Source organism: Lipotes vexillifer, unplaced genomic scaffold (genome assembly GCF_000442215.2).
Source record: "Lipotes vexillifer unplaced genomic scaffold, Lipotes_vexillifer_v1.1 scaffold1798, whole genome shotgun sequence".
Lineage (NCBI taxonomy): Eukaryota > Metazoa > Chordata > Mammalia > Artiodactyla > Lipotidae > Lipotes > Lipotes vexillifer.
The window spans coordinates 1630801-1654293 of NW_006789032.1; the positions used below are offsets into that span (position 1 = coordinate 1630801).

A 23493-nucleotide genomic window follows, 5' to 3' on the forward strand; every position below is an offset into this window, starting at 1 on the left:
TTGCGCCATTTCAGTGCACAGCTCAGAGGCGTGCAGCCATCCCCGCCACCCACCTCCGGAACTTTCTCGTTTTCCCAAAGTGGAAGTCTACCCATCAAACGCTCAGTGCAGTGCAATTTCATCACGGCGCACACCGCCAGGCCCCTCGAGCTGCCCTTTCAGAGCTGCAGCCACCTCCCCACCCCAGGCTGGCCCCCCTCCCACCGTCTGAATGGAATCCGCAGGATCTTAGGCAGGGGTGGCTGCTGCTGGGTCCACTCCAAGGACAGCGGGGGCAGCTGGCTGGAATTGACCAGCTGGCCCTGCCCTGGCACAGGCCAGCAGGGCGAGGCCTCTGCCGCCCAAGGCCCCCCGCCAGGGACGCGAGGAAGGCAGGGCCTCGAGGAAGGCAGGGCCTCTCGCAGAGGTACAGCCTCGCCCAAGTTGGCCCAGCCCCCCAGCCCTCCCTGCAGGCCCAGCATCAATGAGGGCTGTTTCCACGACCTCCCCTGCACCTCACCCCTTCACTTCCACCATCAGGTAAAACACAGGAGCTCAGTGCAATCTGGATTTCAGAGTCACAACAAATAATCTGTTAGCTAAGTACTGCATTCTTTGTTGTGAATCTGAAATTCAAACCTAACAGAGCCGGTGACCCTCCCCGTGTTCACAGACACTGCAGGGGGCCGGGCTGGGCTCTAAGGATCCATCCAGGTCTCTGGAAGCCATGGGAAGGGACCAGGGCTGGGCTGGTGGGAGGGTGGGTGGGTGGCTGCCTGTGGCCTGGAGTCCTGGGCCTGGCCAGGGGCAGTGTGCTGGCATCCTGGGGGCACGGCCCTCTCAACCCTGAGGCTTGCTCTGTCCTTACCTGTGGCTCCCACAAGACCCCACACAGGGAAGGGGCTGCGTACCCTGGGTGGGGCTGAAGTAAGCAGGCTTGACCCCCAGGCCAGGCCATGGGTCTTAAGCTACTCTGCTGGGCCTTAGTGTCCCCGCTGTACAGATGATGCAAACCAGGCAGCTGGGGTGGGGTGACAAGCGTGGGCGTCCCCGCGATACCCCCAGTGCCGAGCGTGACAGGTTCAGTGGGCTGGGCTGGGCAACCTGCCCACCCCAAGGCCACAGCAGAAACTGGAGGGGTTTCCTGGCTCTGGGAAAATACCAACCCACTGGTGCCCACTGATTTCTCGCAAGGAAAGATTTTTTCCTCTAAAGAATCAAAGGATTGCAAGACAGAACGAGACCGCCCAGGGGCCCCTTCTCGGGCACGCACAGCCCCGCCTCAGAGGCCTGTGGGTCCCCTCTGCTCTGTTTGGCCTTTTGCCCTTTCCGGAGAGGCGACACTCTGGCCTTGGTGGGGCCGAGCAGTAGAGCCGCCCCGGCAACGAGAAGATGAACATCAACGGCAGACAGAGCCCGGCGCATGCTCACCTGCACGCGTGTGCCTGCGTAACTACCTGTGTGTGTGTGAGCGTGTGTGCTTAGTTCTCCGTGTGTTTTCACTGCGGTCAAATACATCTAAAATTTGCCCTTTGCGCCATTTCAGTGCACAGCTCAGAGGCGTGCAGCCATCCCCGCCACCCACCTCCGGAACTTTCTCGTTTTCCCAAAGTGGAAGTCTACCCATCAAACGCTCAGTGCAGTGCAATTTCATCACGGCGCACACCGCCAGGCCCCTCGAGCTGCCCTTTCAGAGCTGCAGCCACCTCCCCACCCCAGGCTGGCCCCCCTCCCACCGTCTGAATGGAATCCGCAGGCAGCCCCGTGGAGCAGCCGCCTGCTGCCCCTGTCGCTGGGCGGTGCTCTCCACTCTATGGTCTTTGAACGTGTGCCCTGTCCGTAAACATGCTGGCATGTATCCCCACACACGTTCATGTATTCACCTGAACTACGACCTGCCCAGCACGTCTGTTATGCCTCCGGTGCCAGCACTGTCCCAGCCCTGCGACGCAGCCCAGAACAGGAACCTCGTGGCGGTAGGGGTTGATGCGCAAGGCCAGGCCAGGGGGCCATGCGCCTGACAGCGGCTGCGAGGTGCAGGGGGCAGGGCCCTTGTGGGTGGGGCTGCTTGATCAGGTGGCCCCCAGCTGGGGGGCATTCATAAGGTGTCTGAGGAAGGGCATTTGCATCACAGGGACTGGCAGCACAAAAGCCTGCTGTCCTGGAGGGTCCTTAGTGTAGCCAAGCAGCAGCTGGAGCAGAGGACAGAGGGAGGGGATGGGCAGCAGGGGAGGGCAGGCCAGGTCAGGCCTGGCGCTTTGCTGGAGGGAGAGGGTGGCCCAGATGGGGTGGAGGAAGGACCCGTGCATACAGGGATTATGGCACCTGGGCTGCTGTGCGGGGAGACGAAGGGGCCTGAGCAGAGTATTAAAATAGAGTGCTGACTGGGTTGAGGGGCACCCTCAAATTCACAAGCACTGGAAACTTGTAATGTGACCTTATCTGGAAATAGGGTCTTTGCCAATGAATTAGAGAGTAAAGCGGGAGGGAGAGGAGACCAGGGAGGAGACGGCCACCCCGCCCCGGGAGGCCCCGCCAGGCGCTGAGCCCACCGCCTGCATGGGAACAGAGGGCCAAGGGCACAGAGAAGAAATCTCAGGGAAAGGCTGGCAGCTGGAGCTTCTGGGAACACCGCCAGGCCCCTCGAGCTGCCCTTTCAGAGCTGCAGCCACCTCCCCACCCCAGGCTGGCCCCCCTCCCACCGTCTGAATGGAATCCGCAGGCAGCCCCGTGGAGCAGCCGCCTGCTGCCCCTGTCGCTGGGCGGTGCTCTCCACTCTATGGTCTTTGAACGTGTGCCCTGTCCGTAAACATGCTGGCATGTATCCCCACACACGTTCATGTATTCACCTGAACTACGACCTGCCCAGCACGTCTGTTATGCCTCCGGTGCCAGCACTGTCCCAGCCCTGCGACGCAGCCCAGAACAGGAACCTCGTGGCGGTAGGGGTTGATGCGCAAGGCCAGGCCAGGGGGCCATGCGCCTGACAGCGGCTGCGAGGTGCAGGGGGCAGGGCCCTTGTGGGTGGGGCTGCTTGATCAGGTGGCCCCCAGCTGGGGGGCATTCATAAGGTGTCTGAGGAAGGGCATTTGCATCACAGGGACTGGCAGCACAAAAGCCTGCTGTCCTGGAGGGTCCTTAGTGTAGCCAAGCAGCAGCTGGAGCAGAGGACAGAGGGAGGGGATGGGCAGCAGGGGAGGGCAGGCCAGGTCAGGCCTGGCGCTTTGCTGGAGGGAGAGGGTGGCCCAGATGGGGTGGAGGAAGGACCCGTGCATACAGGGATTATGGCACCTGGGCTGCTGTGCGGGGAGACGAAGGGGCCTGAGCAGAGTATTAAAATAGAGTGCTGACTGGGTTGAGGGGCACCCTCAAATTCACAAGCACTGGAAACTTGTAATGTGACCTTATCTGGAAATAGGGTCTTTGCCAATGAATTAGAGAGTAAAGCGGGAGGGAGAGGAGACCAGGGAGGAGACGGCCACCCCGCCCCGGGAGGCCCCGCCAGGCGCTGAGCCCACCGCCTGCATGGGAACAGAGGGCCAAGGGCACAGAGAAGAAATCTCAGGGAAAGGCTGGCAGCTGGAGCTTCTGGGAGATGAAACCAGTAGGGGAGGGACGATGCTGGGACAGAAACACCACGCAGAGGTAGAGAGAAAGCCAGGCAAGGAAACAACCCTGGGCTGTGCCAGCCCCAGAGAATGAGGGCCGCACGGAGATGGTCAAGCGCCTGGCCCTACAGCCCACGCCCCGCTGGGCTGACGCAGACCCAGGCCACCCGATGCGGCCGTGGGGAGGGCACAGGGAGGGTGACATGAGAAAGTGAAGTCCCTGTCCAGGGGCCAGAGGTCAACAGGTGGCGCCCCGGGCTGATCAAGGAAGCAAGAGTTGCTCAGACTTTGGAGCAGATCACTCAGTGGAACGGCCAGAAGAGGTGCGCCCGGCTGAGGCTGGGCCTGGGGAGCGGGACACGGCTCTTGCTCGGCATCCACCCACCCGTCAAATAGTCTTCAAACTGAAAGAAACCTAAATGCACCTGACATCAGCCACCATGCACTCGCTCATTCCACAAATACGTACTGGTGACCCCTTGGGGTCAGGTCCTGAGGCTGCTGGGGGCACAGTCGAGAACAGGACAGAGCCCCTGCCCTCTGGCGCATCCCTTCTGGGTCAGCCACGGGAGGCATCTTGAGCATCTCCCCTCTGAAGAGCACACGTGCTGGGCGCCAAGCAAGCAAGATGAAAGGCCATGGATAATTAATGCTGCTCTTCGCGGTGGCCTGAGAGAGAGCAAATACATGCAAAACCCATCTCTGGTTTCCAGAACACAAGGACCTCTGAAATTACAAGGCATTAAAATAAAGCTTCAGGTAAAGGACTCTTGTTCTAGTTGCAGATTTGACGTCAGATCAAAACGGAATTGCTCCTGAAAGCTCAGGCGCTGGCTTATTATTCGAGGTTTGCCCAACCCCCACGTGTGGAAAAGACACTGGTCTAAGTGCACCCAGCAGCCCAGCTGCCTCGGGACCCTGAGGCCAATCCCCAAAGGGCCCTGGGTCCCTTCTACACTCGTCCCTTAGGCCCTCAGGGACACATCAGATGCATCAGACTTTATTTGGGGGGAACAAAAGTTCCAGACCATTTTGCCGGATGAGCAGGCTAGGAGCAGCTGCAGTGTCCTCACGGGGCACCTGCAGTCAGGGGATGCTGGGGGCGCGGGCGCGGCTCCCATCGACACCTAGAAGCACAAACCTGAGCCACTGGCTACCCTGGGGGACGGCGCTGCCACGCCCCACCCGCAGTCCACAGTTAATAAACCGTTCGCGTGTACTAAGTGGGTCAGAAGCCACGCGTCCCTGGGTCGGATATGGGAGCATTCAGTCGTGAAGCTCGGCTCCCAAAGAGTACAGCACCGTCTGGGACAATAGGGCGGGTGTCACCCTCATTGCTTCCCTCAGACGGCGGCATCTGAGAAGAGGACCGCACCTGCTCCTTCACCACTGGGCGCCTGCAAATGCTTTCCCTCCCCTGGCCCTCACGCAGCAGACAGAGCATCCCCGCAAAACTGCGCTCGCGGGGCGTGTTGACAGCCGTGGAATCAAGGGCCCACCTCTGCGACAGCTGCCGCCACCCAACGGTCAGCAGGCATCACCGGCTCCCATCCACCGTGTGCACTTGGCAGCATTTGGCGACGTCAGGCAGAGTGTGGTCCCTGCTAATCTGGGGCCAATTAACACAGATGAGCCCATCGTAGCACGTCAGTCGCATGCAGGCGGGCGAGGGAAGCACCGGGAACAGACCAGCGGGTGCGTGAGCATCCGCAGCCCCAAGGGCCCAGGCCCAGGGCAGGGGTGCGCATTGGTGGGGAGCCCTGAGCTGGCGGGAAGGCCGCTGCACCGAGGCCTCCGATTCTTCGGGGCTCCTTCCTCACCTCCGGTCACAGTCAGCCTGCCCGGGCACTGCCCACGCCGCCTCCCGGCCTACCACCTCCACTACCACCGCAGAGGCTGGCGGCCCCGCTCCAGCTCCACGGCCACGTAGTCATCGTGCAGCTCCTTCAGATGCAGCAGCAGCCCCTCCAGGTTCTCACCGGTGGCCGCCGACAGGGCGATGGCCTCTCGGCCTAGGCGGGCCTGCAGCTGGGGCAGCTGGGCTCTGGCCTGAGGGAGGTCGACCTTGTTTGCCACGACGGCATGGGGTCTCTCGGACAGGCCTTCCCTGTACTGTTCTAGCTCGTACTTCAGGTCCTCCAGCTGCGTCCACGGCTCTGGCACCGAGAGGTCCAGCACGAACAGGAGGAAGGGGCAGCGCTCGATGTGCCTCAGGAAGGCCAAGCCCAGGCCCCGGTTCCGGTGGGCTCCGCGGACGATGCCCGGGATGTCGGCCACTGCGGAGGAGGAGCGCAGACGGTCCAGGAGGGAACCTGAGGCCTGAGCTCTGAGCCTGTCCTTCCAGGGAACACCTTGCAAGGGAAGTCGTTCAGTTTACTGCCTCCGTGATGCATCAGGCCAACTGCCATCTGAGGCATTTCAGCTTTCGGTTTTGCTAATGCTTTGAAACACCTGGCTGACAGGCGTGATGACAGATCAGTCGAATAAGAACTACTTAACACATTCCAGTCTCTCTGGCTTCAAAAATGATTCAAAAAAGGGGAAAACGGCTTCCTGTACTCTATTAATAATTTGATTACCGATAGAAACGATAGAGTCTTTTGCAAATATAAAGTGCTATACAAATCACATCGCCAGCAGGCTTACTATTTTTAATGGGTACATTATCTTCTGGGAAAAGTTTTCTTCTCTCAAAATGGTACAGGGAAAGCTTTTTAAATCACATGTTGTCCACATGACTGACGTTGCCGAGTTCCCCATAGATGAAAGAGAAGAATAGAGGCGGTGAAAAGGAATAATTTCCTCAGGTTTGAAATTTAAACTCCAATTCCTGCACTGCCACTAACAGATGCCTGGGGGAGAGGGTGGGAAGCAAACCTAAAACCTGATTCTGATGAAGAACTACAGTTTTTAAATGAAGAAAACAACGCTACACGCAAGAGTTACATAAGCACTGCTCTGAACCCCATCGTCACCCTGACTCTCTGAGAGGCCCTGGCGTCCTACCTGCTATTTGTTGGTGGTCCTCGCAGTGAACAACCCCCACATGCGGGTTCAGGGTGGTGAATGGGTAGGAGGCCACAGCGGGCCTTGCGTTGGAAATGGCCCGGAGAAGCGAGGATTTCCCTGCGTTGGGGAATCCGACCTGGAAGAGAGTGGGGACGGCCAAGGTCGGGGGTCTTGGGTCGGGAACCGGGGACGAGGGACAGCAGGGCTCCTGACGAAGCCAACAGGCTCTGATGGGCGCAAGTCAGCTGCCCGGCCACCACCCTCCTGGCATGTCCCCCACCATCCTCCCGCCAGGGCTTCAGGTGACACCCACCAGCCCAGCGTGTGCCACCGTTTTGAGCTCCAGGAAGAGGACCCGCTCCTGACCCAGCTGTCCGGGGGTACAAGTCGTGGGCGCTCGGTTGCTGTTGGCCAGGAAAAAGCGGTTGCCCTTCCCGCCTGCCCCGCCCAGCGCTGCGATGAACTCGTCACCCGGGTGCGAGAGGTCAGCCAGGACTTTGTTTCCCTCCTTCACCAAAGTGCCCACGGGGACCTGAAAAATAACAAGCGCTTATAGGGGCAGCATGAGAAGGGGGGCACAACTAAGCTCCACAAAGGGACAAAGGACCTGGGAAAGGGCCCAGCCCTTAAAGGGCTTGAGAGGCTGACTGCGCTGCAGGCAAACTGCATAAATGGCTTTTCCCAACAGCGTGTCTAAAGCATCAGGGTGAACAAAAGCATCTGGAAAACAAGAGTGATGCTGAGAGCACAAACTCTCCACTCACAAGGAGGTGCCCGAGAGGGTAGGTGGGGGCAGATCACGGGGCTGGAGACAGCGGGGGAGACCTGCAGTCCCCACGGGGCTGGAGACAGTGGGGGAGACCTGCGGGCCCCTCGCTGTAACTATAATCATCTCACGACTTTCTGAACAAGTGACACGTTCACACGGTATGAAATCAGCAGAGTCCCCGTCCAGGGTTGCTTCGTGGAGGATGGGGCCCCTCTGGACCACTTGGCAGGACCGGGGAGCCTGATGGTCCAGATGGCCTACCTGGATGTAGAGGACGGCGCCGCTTTGCCCAAAGCAGTTCTTCCTGCCGCCGGCTCCTCCGTCAAAGCCCTGGTACTGAGACAGGACTGAGGACAGGGACTTGACTTGCCGGTCAACTGGAAGTCAGAGCGAGAAGCGTCATCTCCCTCTGTGTCAAAGGCAGACCCATCTCATGTTGTTAAGTTTCTTTTGTTCAGATTCAGAACGTTAAGAATGCACCTGGGACGGGACTTCCCTGGTGGCACAGTGGTTAAGAATCCACCTGCCAATGCAGGGGACACAGTTTCGAGCCCTGGTCTGGGAAGATCCCACATGCCATGGAGCAACTAAGCCCGTGTGCCACAACTACTGAGCCTGCACTCTAGAGCCCCTAAGCCACAACTACTGAACCCATGTGCCACAACTACTGAAGCCCAGGCGCCTAGAGCCCATGCTCCGCAACAAGAGAAGCCACTGCAATGAGAAGCCTGCGCACCACAACAAAGAGTAGACCCCGCTCGCCACAACTAGAGAAAACCCACATGCAACCACAAGGACCCAACACAGCCAAAAATAAATAAATAAATAATAAAATAAAAATGAAAAAAAAAATCTAAAGAATGCACCTGGGACCATGGAATAAAGTTGTGGCAAAAGTCGCTAAACTAGCAATGTGATTTTTTTTTTTTTTTTTTTTTTTAGGTGGTACACGGGCCTCTCACTGTTGTGGCCTCTCCCGTTGCGGAGCACAGGCTCCGGACGCGCAGGCTCAGCGGCCATGGCTCACGGGGCTAGCCGTTCCGCGGCATGTGGGATCTTCCCGGACCGGGGCACAAACCCGTGTCCCCTGCATCGGCAGGCAGACTCTCAACCACTGCACCACCAGGGAAGCCCGCAATGTGATTTTCTGAAAAATTTAATTTCTTATTTTCTTTCAAAAAATACTACAATTTTCAAACAATTCAAAAATTACCCATAATGTCATCATCATCTTGAAAACGGCTGTACTTACTATGCTGTGAATGGTCACTGAGGGGACTAGTTTGCTAATATTTGTGCTCCATGTGTGTCAGAGCAATCAGTACCCTTTCAGCACTTGACTGAGATAGTAACAGATTAACCCTTTGACAGACTGTACCAGAATGTTAGATTCCCTGACAGTAAACTGTCTTTGTGTTCCTGAAATGTAAAAAACCAAAACCAGTTGGTTCTGGGTGGATTATCTAAATGTGAACATCCACATAATTTAATAAAATGATGTCCACAGGTCAGTTTTTGAATCCAGCTTCCTGTTAGGATAAGAAGGTGAAAACTCCCCACCCCGGAGGCGCGCAGACACAGCGCGTTTCCCCGGGCCGCCCCTCGGGACACCTGCCTCTCAGGATGACGTGGCCGCCGTTGCCTCCGTCGCCACCATCGGGGCCTCCAAACTCCTTCCGGGGCTCACTGTGAAAGCAGCTCACCCCGTCACCTCCGCGTCCCCCTCGGACAAGCACTCGGCGATGGTCCACAAAATGCCTTTTCTGCAGAGAGCACACAGTGGCCTGTCGTTATTAACTCTGCATCCTCCCAAGGAGCAAGCAGTCATTTGTAACGTACCTTTTCTACCCATGACAGGCTTTAAAATTAGAAGCTAATGATATTAATATTGCTAATCACGCCTAAGATGCAAATATAAGAGTGCCCACAAGTCACTGCTATTTGTAGGCAAATGTAAATCAACAACGCAGATGTAAAAAGTGCTCAGCATGGAATACACACCCGTCATGAACTCCATGCTAAAAACCTAAATAAAACGTAGTTTAGGAGATACTCCTTAAATAAAGCGTCTTCCCAGCTTTTTCAAATAGAAACACGTTATTGAAATAACAGGTCTTTAAAAAAAAAAAAAAAAGAAATAACAGGTCTTTACTAATGGAGAGTTCTGCTCCTCAGGATGAGAGTGACAGCCCCTGGGCCATTATCAGGCTTCCAACGAAGAACAGAAGTCTTCTGTGGCTGACTGAACAGGGCTCCTTTTTTAAATGTGGTGATGCAGACAGAGCCCTTATCTGAGAGCAAGTTTTTCTCTAGGTCCCTAAGGGAGACACAACCTACCTAAAGAATCAGAACTAACTAACCAGGTTAACATATATATATATATATATATATATATATATATATATATATATTTTTTAACATTTATTTATTCAGCTGCGCCGCATCTTAGTTGTGGCACACGGGATCTTCGTTGCGGCGTACGGGATCTTCGTTGCGGTGTGCGGGATCTAGTTCCCTGACCAGGGATCAAACCTGAGCCCCTGCATTGGGAGCGCACAGCTTTAACCCCTGGACCACCAGGGAAGTCCCCTAACCAGGTTAATATTTAATAAACGTTTGCTCACAGGACAAGATGTCCAGCTGCCCGAGGTGCCAGGGTGCACGCCGCATCTGTTGTGGCACACGGGATCTTCGTTGCGGCGTACGGGATCTTCGTTGCGGTGTGCGGGATCTAGTTCCCTGACCAGGGATCAAACCTGAGCCCCTGCATTGGGAGCGCACAGCTTTAACCCCTGGACCACCAGGGAAGTCCCCTAACCAGGTTAATATTTAATAAACGTTTGCTCACAGGACAAGATGTCCAGCTGCCCGAGGTGCCAGGGTGCAGTGTTGAGGACGCCACTCCCAGCCCAGCCGTCCTGTCCCGAGGAGCCCACCTGCTCCCCACACATGGGCGCAGGCTGACGTGGCCGCCCACACGGCCCCTCCATGGGGACCAGGGCATCTGCATTTCCATCCACTACTCCATAAGCAGATCTTTTTTTAAAGGAAAATACAGAAATACTTTATGATGCTCTGGCACCACCACATGGAAAAACCATGAATTACTGTTTCAAAAACGCAATGTACAATTTTGAACATAATGGAAATCAACCCCAATGGGAAAAAAGCACAACTAAGGAGCATCGTACAGAAGATAAAACTTAAGAGTCAATGTTTACATTCTGGGGAGGAGACAAAACCACGTGAAGACTCGATATATCTGAGTGCACACGCACACGCACACGCTGCGCACACACACACGCTGCGCACACGCACACGCTGCGCACACGCACACGCACACGCTGACATGGACGAACTAATGTTTCCACACGAAGCACTGTTTGCCCTAATGAGCCTTAACTGGACCCGCGCCTGGGAGGCAACAAAGTGGATTATAAACATGTGTGTTCTTGAATTTAATTAAAGATCATTCACGTTTTAAACAGGTTTTGGTAAACAGAATAAAAAATCATGAAAGCCTTGGAGAACTATAAAACTAAAGGTGTATGTCCCTGGTCCCCACCCCCCCACGCCATAAGTTAAGAACTATTCACACGTACCTAAGAATATATACAGTACATATCTCAGACACACAGGCTAATGATACATAAGCCCCAGGCACCCTCCTGGCGAAGGAAGCGAACACGGTCATCACTTCTGGCACGCTGGGCACTGCCCTGGGTCCACCGCAGTTTTAGGCCAGCCCAGTATTTGGTACCCGCAGGCCTTCATCTCACGTCCTCATTTCCAAGGATAAACGAAGACAAGACAACAAGAGCTCAAAACAAAACGCCCTGTGCCTTCAGAGGGGAAATGGCAGTCAAATTCCTTCAAGGTTAGAAGCCTCACCAGTTTTTTCTCTGAGAGCAGCTTCTTGCTGGGGGGTTCCTGGTGCTTGGTGCAGTCCGCACAGCTGACCGAGAGCAGCCTGGGAGAAGCGTGCTGGGGAAGGAGCCGCCTGGGCCTGGGAAACACTCGTGCCAATGGTGTCCAGCAACCCACGCCCTCCAACACCGGCCAGGATCTCGCTGAGAAAAGCCTCGAACGTATCATGGCTCCTTTAACAAAAGGCAAACTGGCAAAATAAGACATCTGGTTTAAACCTGAACATGAAACCGAAACTAAAGAAGTGTGAGCATCTGGCACAGGAGAATGCTGGTGCGTGTTTCTGAAACAAATAAATGAACCAATGAATGACTTTCTTACCTCACTCACCACTTTCCACCCGAGTCATGCCCTATTAGCCTATATGCTACTTGGAGGGAGTTCCCTGGCGGCCTAGCAGTTGGGACTCTGGGCTTTCACTGCCGGAGGTCCAGGTTCGATCCCTGGTCAGGGAACTGAGATCCCGCAAGCTGCACAGCGCAGCGAAAACAAGTCCCCTTAGCCTATATGCTACTTGGGGGAAAAATCTGTGTACAAAGGATTTAAATCATTAAATCTCTTGCAACTCTGGAATATACTCCCTATAGAATATCAAATACCTGCTAAATGAAAATATTAAAAAGGAAATCTCAGCCTCAAATCCAAATTTCTTAAAAACAAAAACACCCATTTACTCAGATGCTATGGTGTTATCCTGCACAGTTTAAAATGGTCCAACTGGAACACAGTGGGATATTTCCTATGGGTGCTGTGGGTAAGCTGCCAGACTCTGCACAAGGACCTCTGCCCCTTTCCCCCAGGGTGACCTAGGACTGTTCACTCATCTGACGACGGACCAGGCTGGGAGGGACAGGATGCAGGACAGCAGTACGTGGCCCATGTGAAAACTCAGTAAGCGTGAGCTACTTTTCATTAAGTAAGAGCTGTTTACACCACTGCTCGTTCATTAAACAGCTCGTGACAATTATATATCTTGCAGGTGCTGAGGGTCAACGCGAGGAGTCTCAGGCCCAGCCCTCCAGGAGACGACAGCCCCTCCCCCTCCACTGTTCTGAACATCACCCACTTCCAATGTCCCCGCTTCACAGGCACACGTGTGCCACATAAAAGGAAACCACTGAGGCTTTCCTCCCATTGTTAAGTACGAACTACACATACAAAAGGGATATAAACGTACACACATTATTTTAAAAATAATCATAAAGCCACCACGTGCGCAACGCAGCAGGCGAGGACGCAGGGCTCGCCTTTTCCATCGAAGCCCCTCCTGTACCTCCTGCTCCACACCTCCTGGCCCTTCTGAAAAGGAAATACTTCCTTGGTGGGAGCTATTCCCTCCGCATGGCACTGAAAAGCTTTGCTTTTTGTTCGGAAACAATCAGGTATAGAAAAGTTCAAAGGAGAGTCCGAGAATCACTTGAGGGTGAGTGGCCGACCTGACACCCAACCCCCGGGACACGGCAGTGTGGCTCCCTGTGGACAGAGGCACCCCCTACGGAACCGGGGGGATGGCCTTTGAAACCGGGCCACCAGCCACGCCCAGATCCCCAGCTTTGGCTAATGGTCCCTATAGCGTCTCCCACAGCAAAGGGTCCAGCAAGGAACCACGAGCTGCGTTTTGCTGTCACGTCTCTGCAGCCCCTCCCTGACTCTCGTGCCCCTGACACCTGGAAGGTCACAGGCCAGCTGTTCTGCACCATGTCCTCGTTTTCCCTCTGATGGACGTCCCTTTGTGACGAGACACGGGCAATGCACCTTTGGCAGGAATTTCACACGAGTCAGGGGCCTTGCTCACCCTGCACACGGAGCTCCAGCACAGGGGGGCCCTGCCCGCTTCCGGGCGTCCGGGCGCCCCTCCCTCCCTGTGTAGTTACGAGGACCTCGGGGGAGGTGGTCTGAGACTGTGCAAATCCCGTTCCTCATAAGCTGTCCATTTACTCATTTTTACGGGCTCAGTTTCCTATTTTATTCAGTTAGCTACACTATCATTTACTTCAATGCTCAGATTGTCTCTGGTTTGGGCAGCGGCAGCCCATCCCTTGGCTTTGGTGTCTTTCTGACACGTGCCCCTCAACCTGTGAGCGCTCCCTGCTTCCTGGCACAAAATGTTCCAGGCTCACCGGGTACTTTCCCTGGTTGACCCTGAAATCAGCCTTTACTCCAAGGAGCCCTGGTTCTTTTAGTGCAGAATGGTATTTAGAAGGCCACCTGTGTGCTGGGGGTGCTCAGGGGTCCTGGGGTGGTGCTGCTCGTGGGTCCTCTCCATGGACAGAGCAGACGAAGGTAAATGCATCCACGCACAACACTCACATCTGTAGTCACTGCTACACCGATCCACCCACAGTTTTGGAGCAGCATCTTTTGAAAACCATGGGTTCACACCTATAATCCCAATTCCAATTCAACACCACAAGGTTCTAATATTCTCCTTCTGTCTTTGCAAGTCCATCCTCTGACTGTCAGAGTCCCGGCTCCATTACCCTCAGTATGTTTACTCACCCAACCTCGACAGTAACCAAACCCTCACCTCCTGACGTAGGTGCTCTCCCCTTCCACTGGGCCGCCCCTCCATGGGGACACCCTCCTCCTGTTATCTTCCTGTTAATGTATTGTCCTAAATACACCTTTATTTCAGAATGATTTTAGATTTACAGAAAAGGTAATATTCCCATATACATCTTATCCAGTTTCCCCTAATATTAGCATCTCACATGACCAGGGTACACTTGTCAAAACTAAGAAACCAACCCTGCTATGTTATTAATTAAACTCAGGATGGCATTTGGATTTCACGTTTCCCCATGAATATCCTTTTTCTGTTCCAAGATCCCACACTGCATTAAGCCCTCTTAAAAGATATTTTTAAAGTGCTAAAAGAAAAAAAGTCCCACCCAGCATTATTACACAGCCCGTGAAACTATCCTTCAGGGAGGGAAGTGAAGTAAGACATGCTGGGTGGTGGGAGACACTGTCTCCACAAGCAGTACCCCAGAAAGAAAATGACACCACAGGGAAACCCCAACCTTTAGGAATGAGGAGACAGCAACAGAGATGGTAAGTATAAAAGACTATTTTGGGGGGACTTCCCTGGTGGCTCAGTGGTTAAGAATCCACCTGCCAGTGCAGGGGACACGGGTTCAATCCCTGGTCTAGGACAATCCCACATGCTGCAGAGCAACTAAGCCCGTGTGCCACAACTACTGAGCCCACGCACCACAACTACTGAAGCCCGCGCGCCTAGAGCCTGTGCTCCACACCAGAGAAGCCACGGCAATGAGAAGCCCACGCACCACAACGAAGAGTAGCCCCTGCTCGCCGCAACTAGAGAAAAGCCCGCGTGCAGCAACGAAGACCCAACGCAGCCAATAAATAAATAAATGAATAAAAGTACCTATCCTTTAAAAAAGAAAAAAGACTATTTTTTTCCTTGTAAGAGTTTTAAAATATGTATGACTATAGAAGGAAAATTATAACACTGTCCAGTGGGCTTCCCATGCACGCAGAGGTGATTGCAAGGTTTCCACATTTCTGTGAAGTGGCACAAGTCTTAAGTCTAAGCGGATCATGAAAGGTCAGGTATGTGCTTTGTAATCTCCAGAGCAACCACTAAAATGTATTTCAGAGATATATCCAAAGGCCAACAAGTAGATGAAATGGAATATATGCTAAAAGCCTTTCCGATAACGCAAAAGAAAGGGGACAAAGAGGAAACAAATAATAAAATAGTACCTAAACCTACCCATACACGTAACTCAGACAAAAGAGACTTCCAGAAAAAGAGCATTACCTAAGATGAACAAAGGCATCTGATAATGACAAATGGAATTAGTCATCAGGAAGGCCTAACAATTAAAAATGTGCGTGACAGGGCTCCCCTGGTGACGCAGTGGTTGAGAGTCCGCCTGCTGATGCGGGGGACGCAGGTTCGTGCCCCGGTCCGGGAGGATCCCACATGCCACAGAGCGGCTGGGCCCGTGAGCCATGGCCGCTGAGCCTGCGCGTCCGGAGCCTGTGCTCCACAACCGGGGAGGCCACAACAGTGAGAGGCCCGCGTACCGCAAAAAAATAAAAAATAAAAATAAAAAAGGAGAGGTAAAACTGCAGAAAATATGACTGTCTCCACAGCAAATTCCAGTGAAATCTATAAAACAAAGATTAGAATTAATATACAAAGAAGCAAGGTTTTTGTTTTTGTTTTGTTTTTTATAAATTTATTTATTTAATTAATTTACTTTTGGCCGCGTTGGGTCTCCGTTGCTGCGCACAGGCTTTCTCTAGCTGCGGCGGGCGGGCGGGGGCCCGCTCCTCGTTGCCGTGCGCCGGAAGAAGCAAGGCTATTGGTCACAAGGTTAATTTGCAAAAGTCAACTGTGTTCTTGTACACTGGCAGCAAACTATGAAATGAAATTAAGACAACAAATCCCATTTACGGTGACACCAATTACAAAGGCGTCTAGCTTAACAATAAGCTTAACAGTAAACATTTAAGACCTCTACGTCACTACCGGCAAGACACTGCTCTAAGTGTTTTCCAGGGATTAATGCATTTAGCTCTCATAACAGCCCTGTAAAGAAAGTACAGATGAGGACACAGAGGCAAAGAGAGGTGAAGTGACTTACCCAAGGTCATAGATCTCTCAGATGGGAGGAGTGGAGTGTGAAAGCAGGGTGTCAAGGGGCAAAAACAACCACCTGATCATCAAAGAAGCACACCCACAGCTAAGCCTGGTGGAGAGCTACGCCACGGCCGGGTTGAAAACCAAGCATCTGGGCTTGGTTCGGTAACACGAAACCTGAAAGCGATCAATCAGAGGTGTCGATTACAAAGCCAACCAGAGACCTGAACTATGAATCTTGCCTAATGTGGAGTACTCCTTTTTACCTTTTCAGTGTGTGTGGAAAACTCTGCTGGGCGCATGCCGTGGCTCTCCCTTGCCACGTGTACAAGTTCACTTTGGTTTCACATGACTATTTGGTCTTTGTTTTCCTTCTGATGCTTTACCTGCTCTGGCCAATAGCCCCATGTGGCTATTAAGTTTAAATTAACTAAAAAAATTTTAAACGTAAAAATTCAGTCCCTCAGTCACACAAGCCACATTTCAAGTGCTCACAGCCACATGTGGCCAGTGGGTACCACAATGGCCAGCACCCATTAGCACATTTCCACCATTACAGAAAGTTCTACTGGACAGCGCTGGTCTTTATTATGCAGTGGGAACTCAGATTCCTCCTAGGAGAATCCCTCTTCCTGGGCCCAGCAGAGCAGAGTACAAAAGGTGGGACGGTGGTGAAAGCTGAGGGCCCAGAGTCAATCAGACTTCATGATTACAGGATGGGGGCTTTTAAAAATGCTGGGAAGGCGCTCAATACACGGCAAGGGCTCCACTTTGTTCTGTAAAGTGTTAAGATCAGTTCTACTGGTCCATACACGTTATTATCTGCCAGGAGCCTCTAAGATCCTCCTACGGAAATTTTAAATTTTATTCCATGGGAATTCCCCGGCGGTCCAGTGGTCAGGACTCTGCGCTCTCGCTGCCGAGGGCCCAGGTTCAATCCCTGGTCAGGGAACTAAGATCCCCCAAGCTGCTCGGCCAAAAACAAACAAACAAACAAAAATCCCTACAACCACCCTATGAGGGGTAACAGTGCATGCTGGTTTTTTTCCATCTGCTTTTCTAGACCCCTTTTCCACCCTGCTCCGTTTCAGTTAGCCTAGCCTGCATGGCTACCCTCAGCTACCTTGCCGTGGGGCGGAGACTGCAGGGAGGCGCAGGAGAGCTGGATCCTGACTAAAGGTCGACCTCCAGCCAAGGAAGCCCCGTCTACGCTGCTCTCTGCTGGCCCTGGTAACTGGCCCTCCCCTTATCCTGCGGGTGTCCAGGAGCAGAAGCAACTCCACTGTTACTAGCGCCTGATAAAAACACTAACTCTGCTGTTTCCCTGCACACTCCGCTTTAAACTGGGCCTTTACAAACCCTCCTTAAAGTATCCTAAAGTGATGGTGCCATAACTTCCGACCCTTACATCTTTTATGCCGTTTTGTTTTGTTTACCACGCTGCCTGGCATGCGGGGTCTCAGTTCCCCGACTGGGGATCGAACGGTGCCCCCTGCAGTGGAAGCGCGGAGTCTTAACTGCTGGACCGCCAGGGAAGAAGCCCCTTTACGCCCACCCTAAAGCAGTGGAGGCTGAGACTCAGAGACGCGCTCGCGTGCCCAGCAGTGTCCTCGCTGCCTGTATTTCACAGCAGGGTTCTTCAAATCAGGGATGTGTACGCGACCACCATCCAAGGGAACCGAGGCAAGGGTCATTTTAAAAGATTCAGTTTTGTGCTCCTTAACTGTGGACACGTTTTCTCTGCTAAAGCATATGTGCCTGGGAACCGACTTGCGTTGAAAAGCGTGATCTCCTTTCCGCTCGTGTCGTGAGAAGGGCCCTCTACAGAAGGAAGCCCCCTCCAGGGAGCTGGCCCGAAGGACACGCCTCCCTCCTCCCGACAGGCCCGCGAGCAGGACAGACCCCGGTGTCCACAGCGGCGCGGACGGCGTACCCGGTGCCGGCCCAGCCCGCCCACAGCGCACTCGCAGGAGGACGCCGCTCCTGCGCGAACGCTCACTGTTCGGTGCAACCGCGCGCCACAGCAGGTACAGAGCAACATCCGGGAGGAACCGTTTCACACTCAGGACCTCGACCCAAGGGAGTCCCCGGGCCACCCGAGCACGCCCAGGCGCGCTGAGGGGAGGCCGAAAGCCCGGGCCGTGGACCCTAGGGCGCCCCCGCCCGCTATTCGCACTCACCACTGCAGACGGCACGCCACTTCCAGGGCCGGCTCCAGGGGTCACTTCCGGGGCGGGTCCCGCCTGCGCAGGGCTCCCCAGCGCGCATGTGCGGCGCGGGAGGGGTTGGGAGGGGGGGGAAAAAAACGGAGCTGCTCGCGTCTGCGCAGAGGCGAGCGTGGTCTCCGGCGTGTGCAGCGGGGTCGTCTCTGAACCCGGGGACCCGGGGACCCGGGGACGCAGGGTTCCCGGGCTCGGCAGCCGTCTCCCCGCCGGCGCTTCCGGTTCCCCATCACCAGACGGAAACTCAGTCTCCAGGACGCTTCTCGAAGAGCCAGTTTATTAATCACAACAAAGGCATAAACAACTTGGACGCCAAAGTCCGGCTGAGAGAAACGGACGGGTGGGGATGGTTGTCCGGGAACAGGCTGTGCTCGCGGACGAGGCGGCGTCAGCCCTGACCTGGTCAGTCAGGGCTGGGAAGTCACACGGAAACGCCCTCCTCTCGGTCCGAGTGTGAGCGGCCGTCCCGCACGGACCGCCGAGGCCTGGCTGCGGCTGCGGGCGCGCGAGGGATGCTCGGGCCGGAGGCGGCGGGGCCAGCCGGCGGCCTGGGCGCTGTCGGCACCTCCGCGGGCCGCGCCGGTCACCGCTCGAGGCCCGCCCCGCCCCGCCCGGGGCTCGGCCGCGGCAACTCGGCGGCACTGACCGCACCGCGCGAGCGACTCTCGGGCCTAAGCGTCCGCAGACATTCGTGTTGCGGAAGAGGAGACACAAAACAGTGAACGAAAACGAACTGCTGGCATCACTTTCCCCACAATATTACATAAAAACGGACAGCACGTTAAATAAACATTTTGTTATTAATCATTAAATATATGAACACCGACAATCATGTATAAATTAGGAAATAGATGTACAAACTATTTCACAAAGTGCTTTTAAAAATATATACACAACATTCAAGAAATTCTTAATGTAAGACATTTCAGATTGAAGTTTCGGGATAAGTTTTTTTAAGTGTCCTTTTCCTTCAAAAAGTATTAATACAGCACTTAAAAAAAACAAACACACACACACACACACACATAAAAGGCATATTCCCAGATTGGCAAGGAATAAAAATAAACTATTTTCACAGTTCTCTGAAATGCTTAACATTTTCAACGGGAAGATTTAATCCCCGACTGAGTTTGCAAATTCTATGAAAATTGTCAGGAAAGAACAGGACAAAATCAAGGGAAAATGACTCCCTAAATGAAATGACTAATGTCTGTGTCATTTAGCGGTTAAGGACTCTCATTTCAATAATTTAATACAGAAATGTAATTTTAAGCCCTTACCAGTGTTAAGGGTTTCTAAAAACCCGAATGTCTACAAAATAAACACTTCTATCCCATGTGTGATTCTGTCTCCACAGAGGAGGGGGGAAGGTCCTAGAACAGGACTTCTACTCGACCCGCCCCTTCTTTCCTCTGAGCCTTAGTGCTTTATCTGTAAAACAGCAACGAGTAATTGCCACCATATTCCCAGTGTGGACTGTAGGAATTCATTCCAGTAAAAACACACCGAAAATGTCTTATACACTGTAAAGTATTCAATTCTGGATAAAGAACTACTTTCAATTTAAAACTTAATAAAACATCACCTTCAGTAGACCTGATATATGAAGAACTGGATATATTTTTTATTTTCTTGGTTGTCCTGGAAATATGTCAGCATTTATCCAAAGATGTTTTTAAAGGGGGCATAATAAATATGGATATTGTTATCCAGGTGAGAGTTGATAAAATGTCCATATGACTTATTAGTGAAATGTAGAATTTTTCCTTTGACCTGACTTTTCCACACGAGCTGTCTTTAATGTCTGCACAGAATTTAAATGGCATTTAATGTCCTAGGAATGTAAAAATTACTCAGATTTCTCTCCATAAGAGCTTTCCTTCTCATTAGGAAGAACACAGTAGAATGAGTGGTGTTCTTTTTAAAAATAAGATGTGAATTTCAGGCATCCCTAAAAGAAAAGGAACACTTGCTTGGAGATCTGAATAAGTAGGTCCTGGAAGAAGTGGTATAAAATAAACGACTTGCCAACAGTTTGGAAAATTTGGTGTCAGTATTTTAAATTATAACTTTGGAATTGGGCATATTAAATATTAAAATTCCAGAAATGACCATCAGATAAGCAAGGGCCAAAGCCAAAGTAATTCCAGAGACTACCTTCTCTTTCTTTCAGCAACACCACTCTCCCTGGGTAAGGCTAATCATTCATTGCCTTCATGGATTCCTATTTATTTAGAACATAGTCATTGATCCCTCTTTACTTTTTAATACAAAAACATGTAACTTTTTGGATAAACACAATTGGTGAGAGACACAGGTAACGAGTGAGCTCTGAAAATAACAGTTCACAGCATCTCCAAATGAGGCTTAGTCATCCTTTCCATCGTGTAACAGAAACTGACGCAAATCACAGAAGATGCCTCCCACCCCCCCACCCCCCCATCGAGGCACAGGAAGAGGCTGCCATCCAGGGGCTGTGCACACGTGTCCAAGCTGCGGTGCGGCCAGTGAAAGACAAGTTTACAACCCACAGTACGACAGTGCATGAGGAGTGTCTGACCTAAGGTCTGTTTATACAAGTACGTGGACTACGGCCTCTTGTAGGTATGTCCCATCACTGGGCACAGAACACTCTGATGACAAAAGGACCCCTAAAGCTAGCTAGAAACACTGCGGGGGGGGGGGGCGGACAAAAAAGGGACAACCTCTCTGTTGTATGGACATACAATACTATACACAGCACCAAATATGTCACACCATCAAAGCGCTGTCTTGCACCAGCAGTGCACGCTCGGCGTCCTACCCCACGTGAAATGTGCACGCTTCACATGCAGACGCTGCGTGGGGTGAAGGGGCAGCCCGCAGGTCACAGCTCATCAGAACTGTCACTGGCCTGTCCATCCCAGACAGACATGCCGCTGCAAGGCTCCATAAAAATGTTTGTCCTTTACTGCTGGTAATTTCCGTACTGGCCCTGCAAGAGACCAAGACACAGATTACACTCCAACAGTCCTGCGTAAGAGGGTCCATGCCCAAGGGTAAGACAGACTCTACCGCCCCCCCCGCCCCCAGCACCCAGGATGAGAGGTGGAGGGAACATAAAAGGCAAGCGACCAAACAGCCTCTGCCTGTTTCCACGAGGCAGGCAGATAAGCGGCCTTCCAGAAGCCACTCTGCAGGCTGCAGCTACTGATTTAGGTCAGAGGGTGGGAGAGGCTGGTTCACCCAGTCACACAGCAGCTCACTGTGCTGGGCCTGGCCCAGGTGCCTCAAGTCACGTCCCCACCCTGAGCCTGCCGTGAACAGGTCTGTGATGGGCTTCCCCAGCCACAAACGACATTGGCACCACTTCCGGCACACTCGGGAACATTCCACACTGCTCTCTTCAAGGTCAAAAAGGTTTTCTCCTTAACTACCCTGCCCTGGCCTTGTTTACTCGTGTTGAAAACTCATCCTCTAAGTATGACTGGTTCATTATCTCTCTTTAGGGAGCAGGGTGAGAAGCATTAAAAAAAATAAAATACAGGGCCTTACCTATTCAGGTACCTGAGAAAAACATCCGTCATCCATGTGGTGCCTTGAGATTTCATTAGCCGTGTAAACGGTCATTAGTGCCTATGACCCAGCACGAAAGGCCACCGATGGACAATCACCCCTTGCAAGGGGCTCCCTTCAAAGGAGTTTCCAAAGATGCCCAGGATAAGTCTCCTCCCGCCCCACTGCCCTGCTCCTGCCCTGAGCTGCAGACGCCAAGGCTCCTCCTGACCGACTCATGCGAGACACACCTGGCCACCTCAGGACCTCTGCACGGCTGCGTCCCGAGGCTGGCTCACCCTCATCCTCACGTCCTGGCCCTGTGGCACCTCCGCTGAGAGGCCCCCGGACACTCACATTCACCCCTCGTGGGTTTCTCTCCCACCAGGAGGGGCCGACATCCATCATCTACCGCCCTTTTCCTCCACACCTCCAGGTGGAAGTCAGAGGCATCTGAAGTTAAGCTTGATTTTCTCTCCACAGCCCTCTGCACCCCGAGAAATGGCAACTGCCTCAAGCAGCCCAGGCTGAAATCCCTGGGGCCACCCCGACCCGCTGGCCACACCTCTCCCACACGCCCCATGTCCAGTCCACCAGCAAATCCCGCTGGCACCACCTCTGAGAGCACCTAGAGTCCCGGAGCCTCTCACCTCTCTCCAGCAGCCACCGTGCTGTCACCAAAGGCCCCGACGGCCTCCAGGGCCCCACCCCATGCAGAGCAGATCCTCGTCAGGTGGCCGAGGCCTCCCTGCCGTCCTGGGAGCCTGAGCGGCTCTGCTCAGGTCTGATGGCCTCGCTGTCGCCCAAGAGAGGGCCTCCCCGACCTGGTGTACGCCAGACCTGCCACCCGTCGTTCTGTCCCTTTGCCCTCTGGGTCCTCTTCCCAGAACTACCTGCCGCTGCTCCATCCCGGCGCCAACAGCGCCCGGCTGTGTCAGGCGAGATGCAAGCTCTAGAATCTGCCTAGTCGCCAGGGCCCCCAAGCACGCACCAGACACCCGACGCTGCTAGGCGCGCGGGAAACACCAGAGGTGTGAAAGGACAAGGACACAGAGCCAGCTGTGTCTGACCGAAGAGGTAATTTTTAAAAACCTTACAGGCTCAGAGAATTAACGTTCTGGAAGGACCCTGGGTGCCAGTTCACCCTGTGTTATTGTTTCTCTTGACCACCGGGGAAACCTTCGTCACGCCTGACGCACGCGGGGGCTGCGAGTCTGGAAACGGGCAGAAGGCTTGCCTGCTCGTAGCCGTAAGGCCGCTGCTGCTGGGCGGATGGGCCCGTCTGAGATGCTCGGTAGCTTCCGTACTGCTGGCCCTGTCCCTGCTGGTAGCTGGAGTACTGCGAGGGGGCGCCCTGGGCAGGCCCTAGAACACACGTGGGAGGGAGCCGTGAGACCACCCCATGCCCCCGTCTGCCCGAGCCCCTGACGCTGGCACCTGTTCTCCCTCTACATTAAGCCTGTGCAGTGAAAACGCCACAGCTGGCGGCTGCGCGGAGTCCCACGTGGTTCGAAGCTGTGCTCCCACCCCTACCCGGACGGAGCCTGGGGGCCACTCTCAGCGCCCCGGGCCCGCTTTCTGGGACCAGCTTACACCAGTCACGGTGCTCACTGTAAACACGGGAGTCAAACACACAGCAAATGGTGAAAACGCGTGAGACGGTAATCGTGCCTCCGGAGCCTAAGTAGCTGGTTTAGGAGAAACTGACAAAGGCCGAGTGTTCTTTCCAAAATTGGCTGTTTCTAGGGCTGGGGCAGGGGAAACACTGTGGTCCCAGCAAGGAGAAAGGGCTCTAAACCAAGAGGATGCGGCATGTCCAAGGGCCACAGG

General features: G+C 53.7%; 2 protein-coding genes across 2 annotated transcripts in view; both read right to left on the minus strand.

Moving 5' to 3' along the window:
- Window positions 1–5468: 5468 nt before the first annotated feature.
- Window positions 5469–11460, minus strand: MTG2 (mitochondrial ribosome associated GTPase 2). Its single transcript, XM_007462262.1, has 6 exons — window positions 11257–11460; window positions 8981–9128; window positions 7627–7742; window positions 6910–7128; window positions 6594–6732; window positions 5469–5863 (listed from the first exon to the last, which is right to left on the minus strand). Exons 1-6 carry the CDS (start codon window positions 11458–11460, stop codon window positions 5469–5471), a joined length of 1221 nt encoding a protein of 406 aa, XP_007462324.1.
- A 7461-nt stretch (window positions 11461–18921) lies between these two features.
- The window catches only part of SS18L1 (SS18L1 subunit of BAF chromatin remodeling complex), a 29164-nt gene continuing 24592 nt past the window's right edge, over window positions 18922–23493 (minus strand). The window contains exons 10-11 of the mRNA XM_007462263.1: window positions 22901–23028; window positions 18922–21103 (exon numbers count right to left, since the gene is read on the minus strand). Of these exons, the coding sequence (XP_007462325.1) occupies window positions 21077–21103; window positions 22901–23028 (155 nt within the window). The 3' untranslated portion in view covers window positions 18922–21076. The remainder of the gene's footprint in view (window positions 21104–22900; window positions 23029–23493) is intronic.

Bases quoted from the DNA above. Each gene is read 5' to 3' on its own strand.
- MTG2 (XM_007462262.1), bottom strand. From the start codon at position 11,460: ATGATACGTTCGAGGCTTTTCTCAGCGAGATCCTGGCCGGTGTTGGAG. The intron at 9,129-11,256 runs GTGAGGCTTCTA...TGCTCTCTGCAG, and splicing joins TGCTCTCAGAGAAAAAACTG to AAAAGGCATTTTGTGGACCA. The intron at 6,733-6,909 runs GTGGGTGTCACC...ACTCTCTTCCAG, and splicing joins CGGTGGCACACGCTGGGCTG to GTCGGATTCCCCAACGCAGG.